At 41.2% G+C, this 22690-nt stretch overlaps 2 protein-coding genes across 4 annotated transcripts in view; both read right to left on the bottom strand.

The window, feature by feature from the left end:
- The window catches only part of LOC141048425 (class I histocompatibility antigen, F10 alpha chain-like), a 299540-nt gene that overhangs the window by 155797 nt on the left and 121053 nt on the right, over positions 1 to 22690 (bottom strand). The window lies entirely within an intron of this gene.
- LOC141048423 (class I histocompatibility antigen, F10 alpha chain-like) overlaps positions 16453 to 22690 on the bottom strand; it is a 300218-nt gene continuing 293980 nt past the window's right edge. The window contains exon 8 of one of the 3 annotated variants that reach the window (XM_073543976.1): positions 16453 to 16898. In XM_073543976.1, the coding sequence (XP_073400077.1) occupies positions 16894 to 16898 (5 nt within the window). In that variant the 3' untranslated portion in view covers positions 16453 to 16893. The remainder of the gene's footprint in view (positions 16899 to 22690) is intronic. The other 2 variants (XM_073543979.1, XM_073543978.1) reach the window with 2 other exon arrangements.

Raw genomic sequence — 22690 nt, 5'->3', positions numbered from 1 at the left:
GTGGGGTCCATGACAAAGATGGGGGTCACACGTACTGGAAACATGGACATGTGAAGGAGGCCTTACATGGGACCTCTGCATTTCCCTGTGTAACATGTAAGAACGGATAATGACCCCTCCGGTATAATACAACATTTGCTCTGTGCTCCGATGTCTCCTGTACTGATATCTAATCATATAAATAGAAAAATATCAAAATCAGAACAAAACTGAAGCTACAATAAAATGTTATAACGAATGTAAAAGGCATGAAATAAAGCGACATAATGTTATAAGCAGCGATCCCGCCCCCAGTATAATGCGCCATTAATGAGAATAACTGTGTAAGAGACACAAATATGTAAAGACTTCACCCAAAAGCTTCTGAGAATACGTGACCTCCATCACCAGGACCCAGCCGGAGGCCTCACAATTCTGCTTTGTGCTTGTTTTTTATGAGCGGTCATTTTATTTCGGGATTAGACTTAATAATAATCAGATTATTGTATACGGCCGGTTCCTAAACAATCACACACAATGAAGTAATGACAGATAAAAGGGGAGATTCTTCAGTCCACAAGGATGGAGGCAGAAGACGTCTCTCGTCCGGTTCTGTAATGACACAAAGTACAAACCGTTCCCATTAGAGGCCATTACACCGGTCTAATAATGTCCTAAATGCTCCATCACCTTCTATAATGGGGGAAAGTACCAGAAATATGTGTATGTCACTACATGAGCTTTACTACGCCAGAAAGTGAGGGGCGACATATTGTGTAAAGGACACGACGCCTCTGAGTGACGACTGTACAGTTATACAGTGGGGCAAAAAAGTATTTAGTCAGTCAGCAATAGTGCAAGTTCCACCACTTAAAAAGATGAGAGGCGTCTGTAATTTACATCATAGGTAGACCTCAACTATGGGAGACAAACTGAGAAAAAAAAATCCAGAAAATCACATTGTCTGTTTTTTTTTCATTTTATTTGCATATTATGGTGGAAAATAAGTATTTGGTCAGAAAGAAAATTTCATCTCAATACTTTGTGATATATCCTTTGTTGGCAATGACAGAGGTCAAACGTTTTCTGTAAGTCTTCACAAGGTTGCCACACACTGTTGTTGGTATGTTGGCCCATTCCTCCATGCAGATCTCCTCTAGAGCAGTGATGTTTTTGGCTTTTCGCTTGGCAACACGGACTTTCAACTCCCTCCAAAGGTTTTCTATAGGGTTGAGATCTGGAGACTGGCTAGGCCACTCCAGGACCTTGAAATGCTTCTTACGAAGCCACTCCTTCGTTGCCCTGGCGGTGTGCTTTGGATCATTGTCATGTTGAAAGACCCAGCCACGTTTCATCTTCAATGCCCTTGCTGATGGAGGGAGGTTTGCACTCAAAATCTCACGATACATGGCCCCATTCATTCTTTCATGTACCCGGATCAGTCGTCCTGGCCCCTTTGCAGAGAAACAGCCCCAAAGCATGATGTTTCCACCACCATGCTTTACAGTAGGTATGGTGTTTGATGGATGCAACTCAGTATTCTTTTTCCTCCAAACACGACAAGTTGTGTTTCTACCAAACAGTTCCAGTTTGGTTTCATCAGACCATAGGACATTCTCCCAAAACTCCTCTGGATCATCCAAATGCTCTCTAGCAAACTTGAGACGGGCCCGGACATGTACAGGCTTAAGCAGTGGGACACGTCTGGCACTGCAGGATCTGAGTCCATGGTGGCGTAGTGTGTTACTTATGGTAGGCCTTGTTACATTGGTCCCAGCTCTCTGCAGTTCATTCACTAGGTCCCCCCGCATGGTTCTGGGATTTTTGCTCACCGTTCTTGTGATCATTCTGACCCCACGGGGTGGGATTTGCGTGGAGCACCAGATCGAGGGAGATTATCAGTGGTCTTGTATGTCTTCCATTTTCTAATTATTGCTCCCACAGTTGATTTCTTCACTCCAAGCTGGTTGGCTATTGCAGATTCATCTTCCCAGCCTGGTGCAGGGCTACAATTTTGTTTCTGGTGTCCTTTGACAGCTCTTTGGTCTTCACCATAGTGGAGTTTGGAGTCAGACTGTTTGAGGGTGTGCACAGGTGTCTTTTTATACTGATAACAAGTTTAAACAGGTGCCATTACTACAGGTAATGAGTGGAGGAAAGAGGAGACTCTTAAAGAAGAAGTTACAGGTCTGTGAGAGCCAGAAATCTTGATTGCTTGTTTCTGACCAAATACTTATTTTCCACCATAATATGCAAATAAAATTAAAAAAAAACAGACAATGTGATTTTCTAGATTTTTTTTTCTCAGTTTGTCTCCCATAGTTGAGGTCTACCTATGATGTAAATTACAGACGCCTCTCATCTTTTTAAGTGGTGGAACTTGCACTAATGCTGACTGACTAAATACTTTTTTGCCCCACTGTATATAGAGATAATTATGTGACTGTAGATTTATCACTTAGGCCTCTTTCACACTTCAGTTTTTTGCATCAGTTATAATCCGCCAAAAAGGCGGATAAGCGGATCCGTTGTCAACTGATGTGAACAGATGGCACAGGATCCGTTTTGAGACGGATCCTGAAAATGACGAAATTTAAAGGAACACTGGCTGGGGAAGGAGAGAGAGAGAGAGCAGTGGTGTTCCTGGGGAAGGAGAGAGAGAGAGAGAGAGAGAGAATATTTTTTCCCCCGGCACCCAGACAGAATTTGGGGTTAATTCAATGTCTGGAGGATCCGCCGGAGAAAAAAAACGTTGCAAGCTCCGTTTGGAAATCTTTGAGGATGTTGACGGACACTAGCATCGTGGCGGATCCTCAAAAAAACGGATGCAACGGACGCCAATCAGGCAGGATCCGCCAATAATTAAAGTCAATGGGGAAAAAAACGGATCCGCAAAGAAAAATGGCGGATCCGTTTTTTTTCAAAATTGGCGGATCTTGACTGATTGTCAAAAACGGAAGTGTGAAAGAGGCCTTATCTGCCGCTGATCCCGAGTCACGTTATAGCCATAAGCTGGATGTCACTGGGAATCGTCCACAAGCCCCGACAGATAGCTGCGGTGGTAAATGTGATCTCTTGGACATCCTGACAGCAGCACATACAGTCTTGCTTGAATGTTTGTGAACACTTCAGAATTTTCCATATTTCTGCATAAATTTTGCCTAAAACTACATCAGATTTTATCAGTAGATGAAGAGAATCCAAACAAATGAGTCTAAAATATTAGATTTTGTAATTTTATTATTGAGGAAAAAGATCAAACGTACTGTATGTGAACCTTTGCTCTCAGTATCTGGAGTGACGCCGTGTGCAGCAATAACTGCATCTAAATGTGTCCAGTAATTGTTGGATCGTCCTGCACATCACGTTGTAGGAATTGTGGCTAATTTCTCTCTACAGAACAGCTTCACCTTTGTTATATTGGTGGTTTTCTCCCATGAACTGTTCACTTCAGCTCCTTCCACTATAGGACTAAGGTCAGGACTGTGACTTGTTCACTCAAACTTTATTCTTCTTTGACCATTCTTCTGTAGAACGACTTATGTGCTTTGGTTCATTGTCTTGGAGGATGACAGACGTTCCCTTGAGATTCAGTTCATGGACAAGTGTTGTGACATTTTCCTCTGATTGCTATAGTTTCATCAGTGATGGCCGCCATCCTGGTCTAGATGTAGCAAAACTGGACCAAACCCTGACACCACTGTGTTTCACAGATTGTATGAGGTTTTTATGCTGTAATGCATTTTATTACCGTCCTGTAATGGCTGCAGCACAAGCAGTGCGCAGGTGTCAGGAGAGATCCGGCCCCTGCGCACTGCAGAATTCTGCTCTGTCCTCAACAGGGCAGAGCAGTGCGCTTGCGCTGCAGCCATTACAGGACGGGAGAAGAGGACGTCATCACATGAAGAAGGGAGGCGTCAGACCGGACCGCAACGCCCACCGGACCGCCCACCCCGGTGAGTATAATATAACGTGTTTTCCTTATCTTTCAGGTTACATCGGAGGCTTATCTAGAGCATTACAGAATGCTATAGATAAGCCCCTGATGTCTATGCTGGCAGCTGCAAGCCAAAAAAAGGGTGACAGATTCCCTTTAATTACAAAAATACTGATAGATCGATCCAGTCATTTAGTCCCAGAGGACCTTGTGCGTTTGCTTTCAAAAATTTTAACCTCTAGATAGAACTTCAATATGTTCACTGGATAATTGGCGCTTTGAGAGATTTATTATACGTAGATTGTCTATTGGAGGTGTTATTTCCTCCACGATGCTTGCATTTCTTTCCTTGATTTTTTGTTTTTCCGACCTCGTCTTGTCCTTTTCCCAAAGGGGGCATATCATTAGAAGTAGAAGAAAAAGTAAGCATGCTCGAACCTACTCGATCTTCTGCAACACTTGAGCCTGAATCAGTGGTCCATCCTTCAAAGTTATTTTTCTTTTTATGAGATGTATTGTATCTCCGTTTTTTTAAAAAAAGAACGATTTTTATTCCAGGAGAAAATCATATTATTTTCATAGTCATTTTTGTCTCTCAAAAACTTATCTTCTTTCTTCTGTTTAATCTCGACTTGTTGTAATACGAGTTTTTTATCCAGTTTTCTATAAAATTTGTATATTGTCTGTGTAGCTTGATTTTAATTCTAATTTCGCTTTCTCCAGCTGTTCAGTCAAATTATTATACTCTTGCTTATTTTTCTCGGCTACCAATTGTAATAAATTGAGGGAACATTGGTGAAGGATTTCAGTCCATTTCTTTTGGAAAATGGGATCATCTTGAAATTTTGAAATTTCCTTGAATATACGTAAACCTTTCGGGACTCTCTTGCAGTCAGTGTATGATTTCTGAGATTTTACAGTCCAAAATGATCGGATTTCTCACTCAGCTAAAAGTGGCTGGGACCCTAGGAGGTAGCGACCATGCTATTTTAGAATTTTGGATAACTAGAGGCGGAAGACCTGTGAAGACTCAGACGTCAAGGTTAGATTTCAGAAAGGCAGATTTTAAGGGATTCAGAAAGAGAATTGGAGGGATCAAATGGCTGGATATCCTAAAAGACAAAAATGTCCAGGAGAGATGGGAAATCTTGAAAAATGAAATTCTCAAAGCACAGTTGTTAACAATTCCGAAAAGAGGGAAGAATAGGAAGCATTTAAGGAAACCAGGATGGATGAACACAGAACTTAAGCACATGCTAAAAAGGAAGAAAAAAATGTTTATAAAATGGAAAGAGGGAGGCATATCAAAAGAAGAATATAATGCAGTCTGCAGAACCTGCAGGGCACAAATCAGATTAGCTAAAGCTGAAAATGAATTGAGGCTTGCAAGAGATGTCAAAAGCAATAATAAAGGATTTTGGGAATATGTCAAAAGTAAAAGAAAAGTCAAAGATGCTATAGGATTTTTACAGGATGAAAATGATGAAATGGTAAGACAGGATGTTGAGAAGGCTGAACTTTTAAATTCCTATTTTGCATCTGTTTTCTCTCAGAAAGGAAATGTAACATCAACTGTTATTCACTGTCCTATTAAGGGAATAGAAGAATCCAGGATATCTATAAACAGAAAGATAGTGAGGAAACACTTAGCTAACCTAAGTGAATTCAAGTCTCCAGGTCCAGATGAATTACACCCCAGAGTACTGAAGGAGATAGCAGAAGAAATTTCTGAACCCCTCTCCATAATCTTTGAAAATTCTTGGAGAACAGGAGAAGTGCCAGAAGACTGGAGAAGAGCAAATGTTGTTCCTATCTTCAAAAAGGGGAAGAAGTTGGACCCAGGCAACTATAGGCCGGTGAGTCTGACTTCTATACCAGGAAAGATCTTTGAACAAATTATTAAACAACATGTATGTCAATACCTGGATAAGAATGAAGTGATTAAACAGAGTCAGCATGGGTTTGTAACTAATAAGTCATGTCAGACTAACTTAATTTCCTTCTATGACGGTATCACTGATAGGGTGGATCAAGGAAATGCTGTAGATATAGTATATCTTGACTTCAGCAAAGCATTTGACAAAGTCTCTCATACAATCCTTATTGAAAAAATGACTAAGTATGGAATGGACAAGGCAACTGTTAGGTGGATTCATAACTGGCTTAGTGATCGGACCCAAAGAGTGGTCGTAAATGGCTGCACATCCAGTTGGAAGAATGTCTCAAGTGGGGTACCACAGGGCTCTGTCCTGGGCCCTGTATTGTTCAACATCTTTATCAACGATTTAGATGAAGGAATTGAGGGTAAACTGATTAAATTTGCTGATGACACAAAGCTAGGAGGGATAGCTAATACTAGAGAAGAGAGAGAGAGGATTCAAAAAGATTTAAATAAACTGGAGAAGTGGGCAGCAACTAACAGAATGGTTTTTAACAGGGAGAAATGCAAAGTACTACATCTGGGCAATAAAAATGAAAAAAGCATATATAGAATGGGAGGAATAGGGCTAAGTGACAGCACATGTGAAAAAGACTTGGGTATACTAATAGATCACAGACTGAATATGAGTCAACAGTGTGATTCAGCAGCAAAAAAGGCAAATGCAATTCTAGGATGTATTAACAGAAGCATACAGTCTAGATCACGTGAAGTCATTATCTCCCTCTACTCCTCTTTGGTCAGACCTCATCTGGAATATTGTGTCCAGTTTTGGGCACCACATTTTAAAAAAGACATCAACAAACTGGAGCAAGTTCAGAAAAGAGCGACCAGAATGGTGACCGGTCTGCAAACCCTGTCTTATGAGGAAAGGTTGCAGGATTTGGGAATGTTTAGTTTGCAAAAGAGAAGACTGAGAGGAGACTTAATAGCTGTCTACAAATATCTAAAGGGCTGTCACATTGTAGAAGGATCAACTTTATTCTCATTTGCACAAGGAAAGACTAGAAGCAATGGGATGAAACTGAATGGGAGGAGACACAGATTAGATATTAGAAAAAACTTTTTGACAGTTAGAGTGATCAATGAGTGGAACAGGCTGCCACGAGAAGTGGTGAGTTCTCCTTCAATGGAAGTCTTCAAACAGAGGCTGGACAGACATCTGACTGGGATGATTTAGCGAATCCTGCTTTGAGCAGGGGGTTGGACCAGATGGCCCAGGAGGTCCCTTCCAACTCTACGATTCTATGATTGTATTTTAGATTCAAGTAATTTTGTGCTGATAATTGCACTCTGCAAAAAACTCCCCTGCATCCTCTCGTCCTGCTAAAAGTCCCTGTTCAATCGCATTCGTATCAAAAAGCTCTATATTTACGTCTTTGTCCATTAGTATGGAAAAAAGTAAGTGAAATAAACCCTGTGCTCTGTTCAGTTTGACAAGTCAATTAGTCCCAGCAGAAAAGCAAACAGATGAACGGCAAACTAGGGCACACAAATCACCACTATTAACAAACGGAGCTATTTATATGAAGTATTGCGGTATGCAGTTCAGTCAAAAAACGGAGGTGCTTGCATGAACAAACATGAATCATCCAATGTATAGTAGAAGAAATGCAGCACTCACCAGGTCGACAGGTTTATGGACAAGCAGGACTTGCTGGAATGCTGCGGAAGGGAGGAGTCAGACAATGGCCGTTTCGCGATTACATTTTGGTTCTATTAAGCATAAGGTGCAAAACTACATTTCTTGTCAAACTAAATTTGTGGTTTACATTATTTTCTGTCCATGCGGTTATTTTTATATTGGAAAAACCATAAGACCACTTGCAATACGTTTTGGCGAACATTATAGATCTAATACCTCAGAAAAGGGCTCTTTGCGACTGATTAAGCATATTCAAGATGCACATAAAGCTAACCCAGAAATTGAGTTTTGCAAGGATTGAAAAGTCAATTTTCCACCTCAGGGAGGCAATCATGATAAAGCCTTATTGAAACAAGAAGTGAGATGGATTCTGAAAGCAAACACACAAGGTCCTCTGGGACTAAATGACCGGATCGATCTATCAGTTTTTTTTATAATTAATTGTATATATAAAGTTATTTGGATTATAATCATCCTATGATATTGTAAAAATATTGATTATCGATGTGAATTGATATGGAAAGAATTATCCTTTCCTAGTATTTTGCACTCTGTTTAGTGTATATTTGTTTTGTTAAACATATACAGTACTTGTAAATGTCTGTCTCACAACAAGTCATGTATGTTAATTGGCAAGGTCAGTAGTCCTATAAAGGAAATGACCTTAAGCTAATCCCCTCACCTGGACCCATAGAAGCGAGTAATCGCGAAACGGCCGTTGTCTGGCTCTTCCCTCCCCCAGCATTCCTCTAAGTCCTGCTTGTCCATAAACCTGTCGATGGAATTTATGTGAAATAAAAGACGCACAATTTTTAGTTCAACTGGTGAGTGCTGCATTTCTTCTTCTTCTACTATACATTGGGTAACACATGAATCTCCCTTTCCAGGAGACTCTGCTTTTACCAATGAATGGAAAGGCATTTTAGATAACTGTGTGACTGATATGTTAACTTGTTTATTTAAAAAGAGGTCTCAACTTTGTGACATAGCGACAGTCAAAATTAAACAAATGCATAATGATCTTTCACCTTTTTTAGCACATCCGGAATATAAAAAAATAAATTCAAATGTAACCACCTTTATAATGCAGTTGGCGAATGACACTATAATGAGAAAATCAAAAAAACTACAGAGGGTTAGAGAGGACTATAAAACAAAATAAAGATATTAATAATAAAAATATAAATATACCAACTAATGAAAGTTCTGTCTCCACAGGATCCATTAGTAAACAGAAAAATCATATATATATCTCATTCAGCGTCTCGGGATAAGCCAATTGGTGGCTTATGTTCCCCTAACCTTCAAACATTTTCTGTCAAAGTGCATACAACAAATCTTGACAATAATTGAATCTCTATTAATCCTCCAGAAGTTATGAGTACACCTAAAATATCATCTGAGGCTGGTTTCACATTAGCGCTTTTTAAGCGCACGCACGGCCAGGGGTAGCTCCGCCCCCGAGCCGGCTCTCTGCCCGGCGTGCCCGCCCCTTGCTTGTAGCGCCGCCTCCTAGCGCACAGCGGCGCCTGCGATCGGCGCACCCTATCTTTAGCATAGGGTGCGCAGATCGTGCGCAGGCCGTGCGCTAGTTGCGCTTTGACCTGCGCTGCGCACTTTTGACGGTGCGCCGAGCACGCCGAAATCCGAAAAGTTTGATTTTGGCGCGCACGGCGCACTGTCAAAAGTGCGCAGCGCAGGTCAAAGCGCAACTAGCGCACGGCCTGCGCACGATCTGCGCACCCTATGCTAAAGATAGGGTGCGCCGATCGCAGGCGCCGCTGTGCGCTAGGAGGCGGCGCTACAAGCAAGGGGCGGGCACGCCGGGCAGAGAGCCGGCTCGGGGGCGGAGCTACCCCCGGCCGTGCGTGCGCTTAAAAAGCGCTAATGTGAAACCAGCCTAAGACCCATAATAACAGTTTTTTTAAATCACTCTCAAACACTGCTTGAGGCCAGGGAACACCTCAAAAAAATCAAGCTACAAATTAATCAAATTAATGAGGATAAAGAAAAAATCTCCTCTATTTCCCAAAAAAACTTTTTCACTTGAGAAAAAGGGAACTAATTCCTTCCCTGATTCCTCTACCCCTATTCCTTTCTCATTATTGGATTTATCTATACATGACACTAAGTATGCTCATGTCTTCTCAGCCTTCCAACACAATACTGCTGGATAATCCTATACTTCTAAAAAATAACATTCTCATAACTTTTCATTCTAGTAACACAATTGTACTTGACAATTCTAATGCTTCTAAAACCGGGACTGTTCCTTTTTTACCCCGGGCTCTCAAAAGCCCGCAATTAAATCAATTCTTTCTACCAAAAAATGGAAAAAGAAAAAGCACTACAGAGGAACAAGAGGAGGTAGAAAAAAAGAGAGGAAAAATGATTCCCTAAGGCCGGTTTCACATTCGCGCTTTTGAGCGCAGCGACGGCCTGCGCACGGCCGCCGCTAAGCCCCGCCCCCTGCCCCGCCTCCACCAGTATCTCCACCTCCGGGCGCATGACGTTGCATGCGTCATGCGTCCCCTATCTTCATCACAGAGGGCGCAGGCCATGCGCAGTTTGCGCACAATCTGCGTTTGGCGGCGCATGCGTCCTTTTGACGGTGCGCCGAGCACAACCAAAATGCAACAGGTTGCGTTTGGCGCTGCTCGGCGCACCGTCAAAAGGACGCATGCGCCGGCAAACGCAGACTGTGCGCAAACTGCGCACGGCCTGCGCCCTCTGTGATGAAGATAGGGGACGCATAATGCATGCAACGTCATGCGCCCAGAGGCGGAGATACTGGTGGAGGCGGGGCAGGGGGCGGGGCTTAGCGGCGGCCGTGCGCAGGCCGTCGCTGCGCTCAAAAGCGCGAATGTGAAACCGGCCTAACAGCCACTAATAATGAATTAACCTCTAATATTTTTAATTTGTCTAATTAAAATTTATCTAAACTGAGGACGCCCTTTTGTTCAAAGGATTATCCTTTTGTCCTAACAATAATCCTAAGGACTTTGATTTATTTCTGGATTTACAGACCTTTATAAGGAAGTTAACCCTAAAAAGGCATGTTTTTTACTAAGGAAACTACAAACACGTCCTTAGCCACTGAAGATAATTTCGGTGGCTTTGCAGAATTCTTTCACCTCGACGTACCGTCCAAATCTAAATTTTACGCTTTGGAGGACAATAGTCACCACATTAATGTCTTCAGCGATATTGTGCAGAAACAATTTGAAAATACTGCACGTAATCAGAATAAACCATTTAATAACATTCCAAATAAAAAAAAGAATTTTAATTTAAACAAACAAGGAAAACAAGCATTGAAAACGCTGTCTATGAACAATGTGATTGTGATTAGACCAGCAGATAAAGGTGGAGGAATTGTAATTCAAAATCGATATGATTATGTTAATGAAGCTCATAGAATTCTTTCCGATGATAACTACTATGAAAAAAGCTCATTTAGTAATTCTAATACTATACAAGCATATAATAACCTTTTTGCTGAGGGTTTGACCCTCAACAATTTTAATAGTAAAGAGAAGAATTTTTTAAGAATGAAAAACCCAAGCATTCCCTTCTTCTATCATCTTTCTAAAGTTCATAAATGCCTGCATAGTCCTCCAGGCAGACACATTATTGCAGGCATCAATTCATTATCTTCGAACCTGGTGTCATGATCCAGCGTGGATCTGACAGATTAAATGGATAAGTGAACTTTTTTTCCTTTGGCTAGGTGCCAAAGTGATGTGATTGCCCTCGGTGGCCATTAGAATTATTACACGTGGTGTAGTTCATTCTAAGTTGCCCCGGTGGTGGTGAGTGGTAGTGCACTTTAGTTTCTTTGGTTTAGTGCACGTAATTATAATTCAGGTGTGAGGCTCTATAAAATAGAGCCAGGTGTGTTCAATCACTGTTGGTGATATATTGTGTTCGTCATTTGGGAAGCAAGCCTGGGTGAGGAAGGGGGACGAGTGGCAGCTATGTGGTCTGCAAGAAGGGCTGGCATGGCGTGGTGGAGTCACAGTTTATGGTGTCGGCAGGAAGTGCTTGCATGGGTTGGTGGAGTGGCGACTATGGAGAGAGTTGCACTCAGCATGCGGGACTTGGTTGCTGAGAGCTGGACTCAAGCATGCTTGACTTTTTGGGCAGGAGCTGAACTCATCTTTGGGACTCTGTTACTGGACTTCTGCAATTGGTGGTGGACTCTGCTCCAAGACTGCACTATGGTGAAGGATCCAGTTATGGTGATGGATCCGGGTGAAGATGCACACAGGTGGTGGGCTCTGTTGCTAGGCGCGTACGATACAGAGCAAAGCTAAGTGGTGATTCCCCTGTATTGTCATTTTCCCTCATGTGTGTTTAGTGCAGTGGTGGGATTAGTTTCCGCACCGACCAATTCCCTAGTGAGGGTTTAGGTTCAGGGCGAGCTAGGGTTTTTAGGTTCCTGTGCGTCGCCCGGTGCAAAACCGGCATAGGGAACGTTAGGAGTGCAAGGTCACTGGCTCAGGGGAGCTCAGGAGGTCTCCACTTCCCTATTGCAGGGCCCACCATTGTTAATGTTACCCAGGTTCCCCTTTATTGTTTAAATTCGCCTTACTGGAGGCGGGGTTTCCAGATTTACGTGTAATACCTAAATTCGCCAGTTGGAGGCGGCGTATCCAGCTGCACTTCTTATTATTTAAATTCGCCCCACTGGAGGCGGTGTATCCAGGGCCACGTGTCATATGGGTTCGCCTTGCGGTACTCGCTGCGTCCAGACACACGTGACCGTGACACCTGGCACACTACATCGATAGAATTATGTTACCGCATGTTTTTAATTTACATAGCCACCTCCGTGACTCTACTCACTTCTTGTGGCTCCTACAAGAAGTTTTATGGCAGCCACATTGCTTTTATCACCATGAATGTCACTGCACTTTATTCAAATATTCTACATACTGTAGGCTTAGTCTGTTTTTATCACTTTCTCAAATTTGATAACAGACTTTCTTGGGCACAGAAAGATTTTATCATGAAAGGAATTGATTTTATATTGAAGAACAATATTTTTACATTTGTTAATATATTTTTTTCATGAAATCAAAGGGACTGCCAGTGATGGGCTCGAAGGTAGCACCTACATTTGCTAATCTTTTTATGTGGGTTTTCGAAGAAATTTTTATTCTTAATGATATATGGTGTAAAAATATTATTTTATATAAAAGATTTATAGATGATCTGTTTTCATTTGGGCAATTCTACCAATAATATCGAGGCTTTTATTCATGAAATTAATTCTAACAGCTGGGGTCTTTCTTTTATCGCTTCTTATAGTAAACTTTCTATTAATTTTCTGGATATTACCCTGTTCATCAAAGAAGAGAAAATTTGCAGCAAAACATTTTTTTAAAAAGTGGTCACTAACGGGTATATCCACTACAGTGGTGGACACTATAATAAATGGCTCAATAATATCCCAAGTAAGCAGTTTCGCCACATCAGAAAAAAACAGTTCATTAGATGCCGACTATAAAGAACAAGCTAATATATTAAAGAAAAAATTTTCTTCTCAAAATTATCCCTCTCATTTAATTAAAAACACTTTCAAAAACTCTATGAAATTGAACCAGAGGGCACTTTTGGAGCATACTGATAAAATTACTGCTAATAATAAATATTCATTGAATTTTATAACACAATTTTCCAATGAACATAGAGAAATCCGCAAGGTCCTCCATAGGAATATATTCTATTGAATGATCCCATATTAAATAAGATTCTCCCAAGAAATCCCTGGATTACTTTTCGGAGGGCTCCTACAATCAAGGATGTCACAGCCCCCAGTCACCTGAGACCACATACGATGGTTAATGGTAATTGTACTACCAATTCCACCACGGGAATTTTTAAATGTGGTACCAAGAATTGTCTTTACTGTTTTAATATAAATCATAACGCTGATTGTATAATTTCCTACTCTACAAAAGAAAAATTTTTAATTCCTTTTTTTATGAATTGCAACTCCGAATTTGTAATTTGTGTTATTGAATGTCCCTGTGGTAAGCAATATGTGGGTAGGACTACTCCACCCCTTCATCTCCGACATAATTCACATCGCCATAATATCAAAAAAGGTCTACTTACCCATGGCCTTTCCAAACACTATGCTTTGGAACATAATAAAGATTTTAAATCTTTAAAGATTAGCCCAATTGATCACATCCCAAAACATGCTCCAAATAGATCTATGAAGTTAAACAGAAAAGAAGTGTATTTGATTTACAAATTAGGGAGTTTGAAACCACATGGTTTGAATGAAATAACTGAGATTTTTATCTAGAGCACGCAGTCCCTTTTGAATTTTTATATGAATTTATATATATATTTTTATCATCTAATTTTATGGTTTTTATTTATTTATATATGCATATATTTATTATGACCTTTTATGTATTTATATCTTCTGGATATTATCTAACTATATGCTTACAAATTATTTATGCAGTGGCTTAATTTCAACTGTCTTTTACATAATACTAGCTGAAGATCCCGGCGTTGCCCGGGCATAGTACCTAACCGTGGGTCCCGCTCTCTTCCTTAACAGCCCCGCTCTCCACCCACCATCATGCTCTCTTCTTCCGCAGCCCCGCTCTCCACCTGGAATCACGCTCTCTCCTTCCACAGCCCTGTTCTCCACCCGCCGTCCCGTTCTATCCCTCCGCATCCGCGCTCTACAACCGTGTCCTGCTGTCCCTCCACAGCCCCGCTCTCTCCCTCCACAACCCCGCTCTCTCCCTCCACAGCCCCGCTCTTTTCCTCCACAGCCCTGCTCTCCCGCGCTCTCCCTCCACAGCCCCGCTCTCCATGCACCATCCTGCTGTCTCCATCCGCATCCCACTCTGATGCCTCGTGATTGGTTGGTGTCCCACTCTGATGCCTCGTGATTGGTTGGTGTCCCACTCTGATGCTTCGTGATTGGTTGGTGATAAACACACACATACATACATTCACTTTTATATATAGATTTTCTAATTATATGCCTACAAATTATTCATGTGCTGGTTCAATTTTAAATATCCTCTTTATGTATAAAAATAATCTCTTTATCTGCATAAGGTCTTTTTTGACTATAATTTTTTCGTCTGTCTTTCTCCAAGGCAGGAGGTACCGCTATGATTTTTTCTATTTATGAATAGTTCTATTGTCCATGTTGAGGTTTTTTCTAAATCATGATTTACCGACCATACTGTTTTTCCTCAAAAGGGTTTCTGGATTTATGCCTTTTTATTATGTATGGGTCTTTTTGGGGAATTGCCTTGGCGGACATGTGTGTTTTGATCATGTGTGGTTGCGGGGTGATGTTTTTTCTCTTCCTTGCCTTTCCCCACTACTCTGGAATGCCAAACCGATTTCATCCCCTTCCTCACTGTGGGTTCATTTCCATCATTGACAGATGTAAGTTCTTTTGACCCCGTGGTGGTGCAGGGCGGTGTGTTCTCCCTCTCCTCCATTTTTTGGAGCGCTGAACTGAATTTATTTTCTCCCTCACTGTTTTTGTTTGTAATTTTTCTAAAATATTTATAAGAAAAATTTCTACAAATTATCATAAATGATCCTGTGTGGTTGAGTGTTTTTCCCTCCCGTGCCTTTCCCCACTACTCTGGAGTGCCAAACTAATTTCATTCTCTCCCTCATATAATCCCTTTAAAAACATGAAACTTTAATAAATTGAGGTAAAAACACCCCCCTAGTGCAATAACACAATTAACAAACTCTATACAATGATAACCTACGTTTGCCTCTCTATCTGGACACCTCACATCCATGAATTGACTGGTTCCTTATTGTGCCTCCTGATGAACCGTGTGGACGGGGAAACGCGTCGAGGCTGGAAGCTAAGTTTGGGTTAACCCCCAGCTGTTTCTTTGATTTTTTTTTTTTTTTCTGGCAATAGGTATCATCCATTGCCTTCTATAGGAACCAATATGGATATAATTCTGATGTTCCTTTATTGAACCACGCTATTTTTTACCTCATCTGATTTTACTGCAGAGATTGCTTTCTTTTTGGCTTTATTTGATAATACATATGGAATCTATGTTTTCTGTGGTCTATTAATACCCAAAAAGACAAGATTGCCACTATCTACTGGTTATACAAGAGGTTTCTCTATGTTTCCATGTAATGGCCTGTCTTTTATGTATTGTACATTATTGGCCTGTGTATTATATGAAGCACTATCTTTCATCTCTTTTATTTGCTTATTGTTTTCCCACCTGTAGTTTATAATGGTCATTTAGGGCGAGTCTGGGACAGCCGCCGCGGAGTGGGGGCGCCAAATCGTATCTTTTAGGGTGCCAACCTCCACTGTCAGGAAGGGATAGCAGGCTAGTGTAGGGCTATCGTAGGTTATTATTGTATAGAGTTTGTTAATTGTGTTATTGCACTAGGGGGGTGTTTTTCTACCTCAGTTTATTAAAATTTCATGTTTTTAAGGGGATTATATGATTGCACTTTTGATATTTCTTCCCTGGTCCTGTGGACATTTTTTTTGATTCTCTCCCTCACTGTGGGCTAATTTCCTTCCCTGACAGATGTATTTTTTTGATCTCGTGGTGGGGCGGGGCGGTGCGTTCTCCCTCTCTTGCGTCTCTCCATTATTCTGGAGCACCAAACTGAATTTATTTTTTCCCTCACTGTTTTTATTTGTTTGCAATATATCTAACATATTTATAAGAATCATTTTTATAAATTATCATCAACTGGACACCAGACCACTCAGTCCCAATTTTAATCTTTATTTATTAATAAAAATAAATGATTTTATTTTGCATTATACAATAATAATAAATTTTATTTCTATAGCGCCGACATATTCCGCAGCACTTTACATTTCAGAGGGGAATTGTACAGACAATAGACATTACAGCATAACAATAATCACATAGATTATAACAAATACCAAGAGGAATGAGGGCCCTGCTCGCAAGCTTACAGTCTATGAGGAAAGAGGGAGACACGAAAGGTGGGTGGTAACAGTCGCCCTGATTGTATGGACCAGCCATAATATTAAGTGTGTGACAGTACAGACGCAGAGGGCTAATGGATGCATAAAGCATGTGGGAACATGATGCGGGGAGCCTGGTTATGGTAAAACTTTTGGCTGTGCCACACAGGGATAGATTAGGTTAATGTGTTGAGGCGGTAGGCCAGTCTGAATAAATGCGTTTTCAGGGCACGCTTAAGATTCAGCGGCATTAACTCAGAAAATCTGCTCCTTCATTCCACTTGGTGGTTTAAATGTAACGCATCCGCCTTTGAGATTAAATGCCCCTTCTTTGCGGGTTCTTGTCCATTTTTGTCGAAAGTCGGGATCTGCTTTTTTCTTTTTTGTATTTTCTTATTCTTGACTTGTTAACCTACAAATGAAATGAATTAATGATTATGATAAATATTTGTCTTATGTATATTTTCATATTTCAATTGATGTGGATTTGATAACCCTGTGACTGCAATGAACTTTGACATCATGTCATCTAATCCATTGGCGCCGTTTTTTTAAATCCAGCGTGTAATTAAATCAGGTAAATTTGCACTGTATATGGTATGTGGTATTTACTGACGAAGGGGACATAGGAACCCCGAAACGCGTTGAATAAATCACTCTGAATCCTTGACATATTCCTGGAATTTATCCTTACGGCAGCGCGGAGTTACTCCACAAATTTCCTACTGAACATATGACTGTATGAGGTCGTGGATCAACCTGTAGCTCTGCAGCAGCCGCCATTTCTACACGCTTGTATCTTATCTTCACCAGGTGAGCAATTTTCTTGGTGTATCTACTCTGTGTAACATGGATAAGACCCTATTGCGCTTTTTTGTCTCCTCTTTCCTCGCAATACGATACACTACTACAAACATGTTGTAATGACCAGACTTTGATAAATCGCTGAAACAGGACGACCACTCACAGCTGATCCCATTGATTGAAAGCATCAGCCTAATTTCACCTTGCTAATTCTAAAGGTTCACATACTTTTGATACTCAGACATGTGATATTGGTTCATTTTTTCTCATTTTAAAAAAATCAAAGTCTAATATTTTGACTCATTTGTTTGGTTTTGTTCTATGCATTTACATTTAGGACTTTTGTCAAATTTATGCAGAAAAATGGAAAATTATGAAGGGTTCCCAAACTATGAAGCAGCATGTAACGGCAAATACAAAAGAAGGAGGCGGTGCAGGGATGTTATAGAGGGGGGTTGATGGATAGCTGAGAGGCAGCTTAAACAGAGGGACACTCCATACCTCTGTGACAGAATGCAGGTATGAGGACCTATTTATGAAAGTCTATATTTTGGCATTAATGGTCAGAAACAGAAGAGCCACCTTCACAGAATGCAGCCATAGTGCTGCTGAAGGTGGCTCTTTTAGTTAAAAACGCCCTGGGGGGGGTGACAGGTTCCCTTTAACCCCTTCACCCCCAAGGGTGGTTTGCACATTCATGACAAAGCCAATTTTTACAATTCTGACCACTGCCCCTTTATGAGGTAATAACTCTGGAACGCTTCCATGGATCACGGTGATTCTGACATTGTTTTCTCGTGACATATTGTACTTCATGTTAGTGGTAAAATTTCATTCAAATAACTTGCGTTTATTTGTGAGAAAAACGGAAATTTGGTGAAAATTTTGAAAATTTCGCAATTTTCCAACTTTGAATTTTTATGCCCTTAAATCACAGAGATACGGCACACAAAAAACTTGATAACTAACATTTCCCACATGTTTACTTTACATTAGCACAATTTTGGAACCAAAATTTACTTTTGTTAGGAAGTTATAAGGGTTAAAAATTAACCAGTGATTTCTCATTTTTACAACACCATTTTATTTTTAGGACCACATCACATTTGAAGCCACTTTGAGGGGTCTATATGATAGAAAATACCCAAAAGTGACACCATTCTAAAAACTGCACCCCTTAAGGTGCTCAAAACCACATTCAAGAAGTTTATTAACCCTTTAGGTGCGTCACAGGAATTTTTTTGAATATTTAAAAAAAAAAAATGAACATCTAACTTTTTTTCACAAAAAAAATACTTCAGGTTCAATTTTTTTTATTTTACCAAGGGTAACACGAGAAATTGGACTGCAAAAGTTATTGTACAATTTGTCCTGAGTACGCTGATACCTTATATGTGGGGGGGAACGACTGTTTTGGCGCATTGACTTTTTCAATGCAAAATTGGCTGGAATTCAGATCGGACGCCATGTCACGTTTGGAGAGTCCCTGATGTACCTAAACAGTGGAAACCCCCTACAAATGACCCCATTTTGGAAACTAGACCCCCCAAGGAACTTATCTAGATATGTGGTGAGAACTTTGAACCCACAAGGGCTTTACAGAAGTTTATAACGTACAGCGGTACAATTAAAAAATCATATTTTTTCCACAAAAATGATCTTTTCACCCTCAATTCTTATTTTTCCAAGGGTAACAGGACCCTAAAAGTTATTGTACAATTTGTCCTGAGTACGCTGATACCCCACATGTGGGGGTAAACCACTATTTGGGCGCATGGCAGAGCTCGGAAGGGAAGCAGCGCCATTTGACGTTTTTGGCTGGAATTGAGATCGGACACCATGTCGCGATTGGAAAACTCCTGATGTACCAAAACAGTGGAAACCCTCCACAAATGACACCATTTTGTAAACTAGACCCCCCAAGGAACTTATCTAGATGTGTGGTGAGCACTTTGAACCCCCCAGTGCTTCACAGAAGTTTATAACGCCCGGGCGTGAAAATAAAAAATTCGTATTTTTTCCACAAACGTGATCTTTTAGTCACCATTTTTTTATTTTCCCAAGGGTACCAGGAGAAATCGGACCCCAAAAGTTGTTGTCCAATTTGTCCTGGGTATGCTGATACCCCATATGTGGGAGAAAACTACTGTATGGGCACACGTCGGGGCTCGGAAGGGAAGTAGTGACGTTTTGGAATGCAGACTTTGATGGAATGGTCTGCGGGTGTCATGTTGCCTTTGGAGAGCCCCTAATGTACCTAAACAGTGGAAACCCCCCACAAATGACCCCATTTTGAAAACTAGACCCCCTAAGGAACTTATATAGATGTGTGGTGAGCACTTTGAACCCCCAAAGGCTTCACAGAAGTTTATAATGCCAGGGCATGAAAATAAAAAAATCGTATTTTTTCCACAAACATGATCAATAAGTCCCCAATTTTTTTTTTTTCCCAAGGGTAACAGGAGAAATTGAACCCCAAAAGTTGTTGTCCAATTTGTCATGAGTACGCTGACACCCCATATGTGGGAGAAAACTACTGTATGGACACACGTCAGGGCTCGGAAGGGAAGTAGTGACGTTTTGGAATGCAGACTTTGATGGAATGGTCTGCGGGTGTCATGTGCGTTTGGAGAGCCCCTGATGTACCTAAACTATTGAAACTCCCCACAAGTGACCCCATTTTGGACACTAGACCCCCCACGGAACTTATCTAGATGGGTGGTGAGCACTTTGAACCCCCAAGTGCTTCACAGAAGCTTATAACGCTCGGACGTGAAAATAAAAAAATCATTTTTTTCCACAAAAATGATATTTTTGCCCCCAATTTTTTATTTTCCTAAGGGTAACAGGAGAAATTGGACCCCAAAAATTGTTTTGCAATTTGACCTGAGTAGGCTGATACCCTACATGTGGGGGTAAAACACTGTTTGGGCGCATGGCAGAGCTTGGAAGAGAAGGAGCACCATTTGACTTTTTCAACTCAGAATTGGCTGGAATTGAGATCAGACGCCATGTTGCATTTGGAGAGCCCCTGATGTGCCCAAACAGTGGAAACCCCCAATTCTAACTCCAACCCGAACCCCAACACACCCCTAACCCTAATCTCAGCCCTATCCCTAACCCTAACTCTAACCTTAGCCTTAACCCTAGCCCTAACCCTAATGGAAATAAATACATTTTTTTTATTTTATTATTTTTCCCTAACTAAGGGGGTGATAACGGGGGGTTTGATTTACTATTTATGGCGGTTTTTATGTTTGGCGGCTGTCGCACGCTAAAATACGCTTTTTATTGTAAAAATAGTTTTTGCATCACCACATATTGAGAGCTATAATTTTTCCGTATTTTGACCCACCGAGTCATGTGAGGTCTTATTTTTTGCGGGACGAGTTGACGTTTTTATTGGTACCATTTTCGGGCAAGTGACATTTTTTGATCGCTTTTTATTCCGATTTTTGGGACGCAGAATGAACAAAAACCAGCGTTTCATGAATTTCTTTTGGGGGGGTGCGTTTACACCGTTCCGCGTGCGATAAAATTGATAAAGCGGTTTTATTCTTCGGGTCAGTACGGTTACAGCAATACCTTATTTAGGTCGTTTTTTTATGTTTTGTCGGTTTTATGCAATGAAAACTATTTTATATAAAAAATAATTATTTTTGCATCGCTTTATTCTGCGAGCTATAACTTTTTTAATTTTTTGCTGATGATGCTGTGTGGCAGCTCGTTTTTTGCGGGACAAGATGACGTTTTCAGCGGTACCATGGATATTTATATGCGTCTTTTTGATTGTGCGTTATTACACTTTTTGTTTGGCGGTATGATAATAAATTATTATTTTTTGCTTGGTTTTTTATTTTTATTTTTTAAGGTGTTCGCTAAAGGGGTTAACTAATGGGACAGTTTTATAGGGCGGGTCGTTACGGACGCGGCGATACCTAATATGTGTACTTTTATTGTTTTGGTTTTTTTTTATTTACAAAAAATGGATTTATTTGGGGGAATATTTTTTTTTTTTCTAATTTATTTGGCGATTTTTTTAAATTTATTTTAACACTTTTTTTTATTTTTTTTTAACTTTATTAAATAGTCCCAGGTGGGACATCACTGTCCTGTGACAGATCGCTGATCTGTCACATCACACTGTGACAGATCAGCAATCTGTCACAGGCAGTGCAGAAGGCTTCCTCATGCCTGCGCTTTGCAGGCACTGAGGAAGCCAGCTTCCTGCAGGCCCCCGAAGCCATCTTGGATTCGGGGGCCTGCAGGAAAGGAGCCCCCCCGCAGCAGAGCTGCACATTGCGCTGCCGTGGGGGGCTCAGGGAAGCACGGAGGGAGCCCGCTCCCTGCCGATGCTTCCCTTTAACCCCCGGTACACCTCGATCATGTTTGATCGCGGTGTGCAAGGGGTTAACGTGTCGGGGGCGGTCCGTGACCTCCCCTGACACATTGTGCCGGGTGTCAGCTGTGATAATCAGCTGACACCCGGCCGCGATCAGAGGCGCTCACCACGTGGGCGCCGCTGATCGCGGTAGACGTACTATCCCGTCCATGGGTATAGGGGCCCGGGTCCCATGGACGGGATAGTACGTCTGATGTCAGAAAGGGGTTAAGCTTGACATTGTGACACTGCTGTCACCCTACGTCAATCAGGCTATACTACTGTCACTTTGTGTTATTGTAATGGTGTGATTGTTATGAGAAGCAACTAATAAAACACTTCAGCAGCCGGATGTCAGACCCCACCAATCTGATACTGATGACCTTCCCTATGGATAGCGCATCAATATCAGAGTATTAGACATCATCTTAAAGGAGGACAAACTATATAGGTGGAGCACTGTATAGCTGCAAGGATGAGGATAAGGTGATTATTGAGAATCTGTCACTTGGTTGATGCTTCCCAATCAGGGAAAAGACTTGAATAGGAGCAGAGATCCTGATTCCAGCAATGTGTCACTTTCTGTAGTTGACAAAATCTGATTTATCTGCTGCAGCTCTGCTAGTCCTCTCAATAAGCGCCACATACTCACACTCACAACACTGACTGACAGCTTATGGCACATAGAATGCTGACAATCAGTACTGTATGGCGAGGATAGACTAAGCTCACGAATATATAGGACTACAGAGCAGGAGCTCATCACTGAGAGGACTAGCAGAGCTGCAGCAGATAAAACAGCATGTTATCGAACTACAGCAAGAAGCCCAGTAAGTGACCCAGCACAGGAATTGGGGTCTCTGCACTTACTTTATGTTGCTCTCAGATAAGAAAGCAAAAACCCAATGATAGATTCTCTTTAATCTCAGTAGAGAAGGGAGGATTGAAGATTATTACTGACGGCGTCTGTCCCAGGCTGTGATAGAGAACCTTCTCCTGCACTAATTGTTTTTCCGATT

The sequence above is a fragment of the Dendrobates tinctorius genome, unplaced genomic scaffold (genome assembly GCF_039654945.1).
Source record: "Dendrobates tinctorius isolate UK_male_01 unplaced genomic scaffold, ASM3965494v1 ptg000135l, whole genome shotgun sequence".
Classification (NCBI taxonomy): domain Eukaryota; kingdom Metazoa; phylum Chordata; class Amphibia; order Anura; family Dendrobatidae; genus Dendrobates; species Dendrobates tinctorius.
Note: the sequence above shows the minus strand (reverse complement) of the source record. Positions and strands in the feature narration are given on the sequence as shown.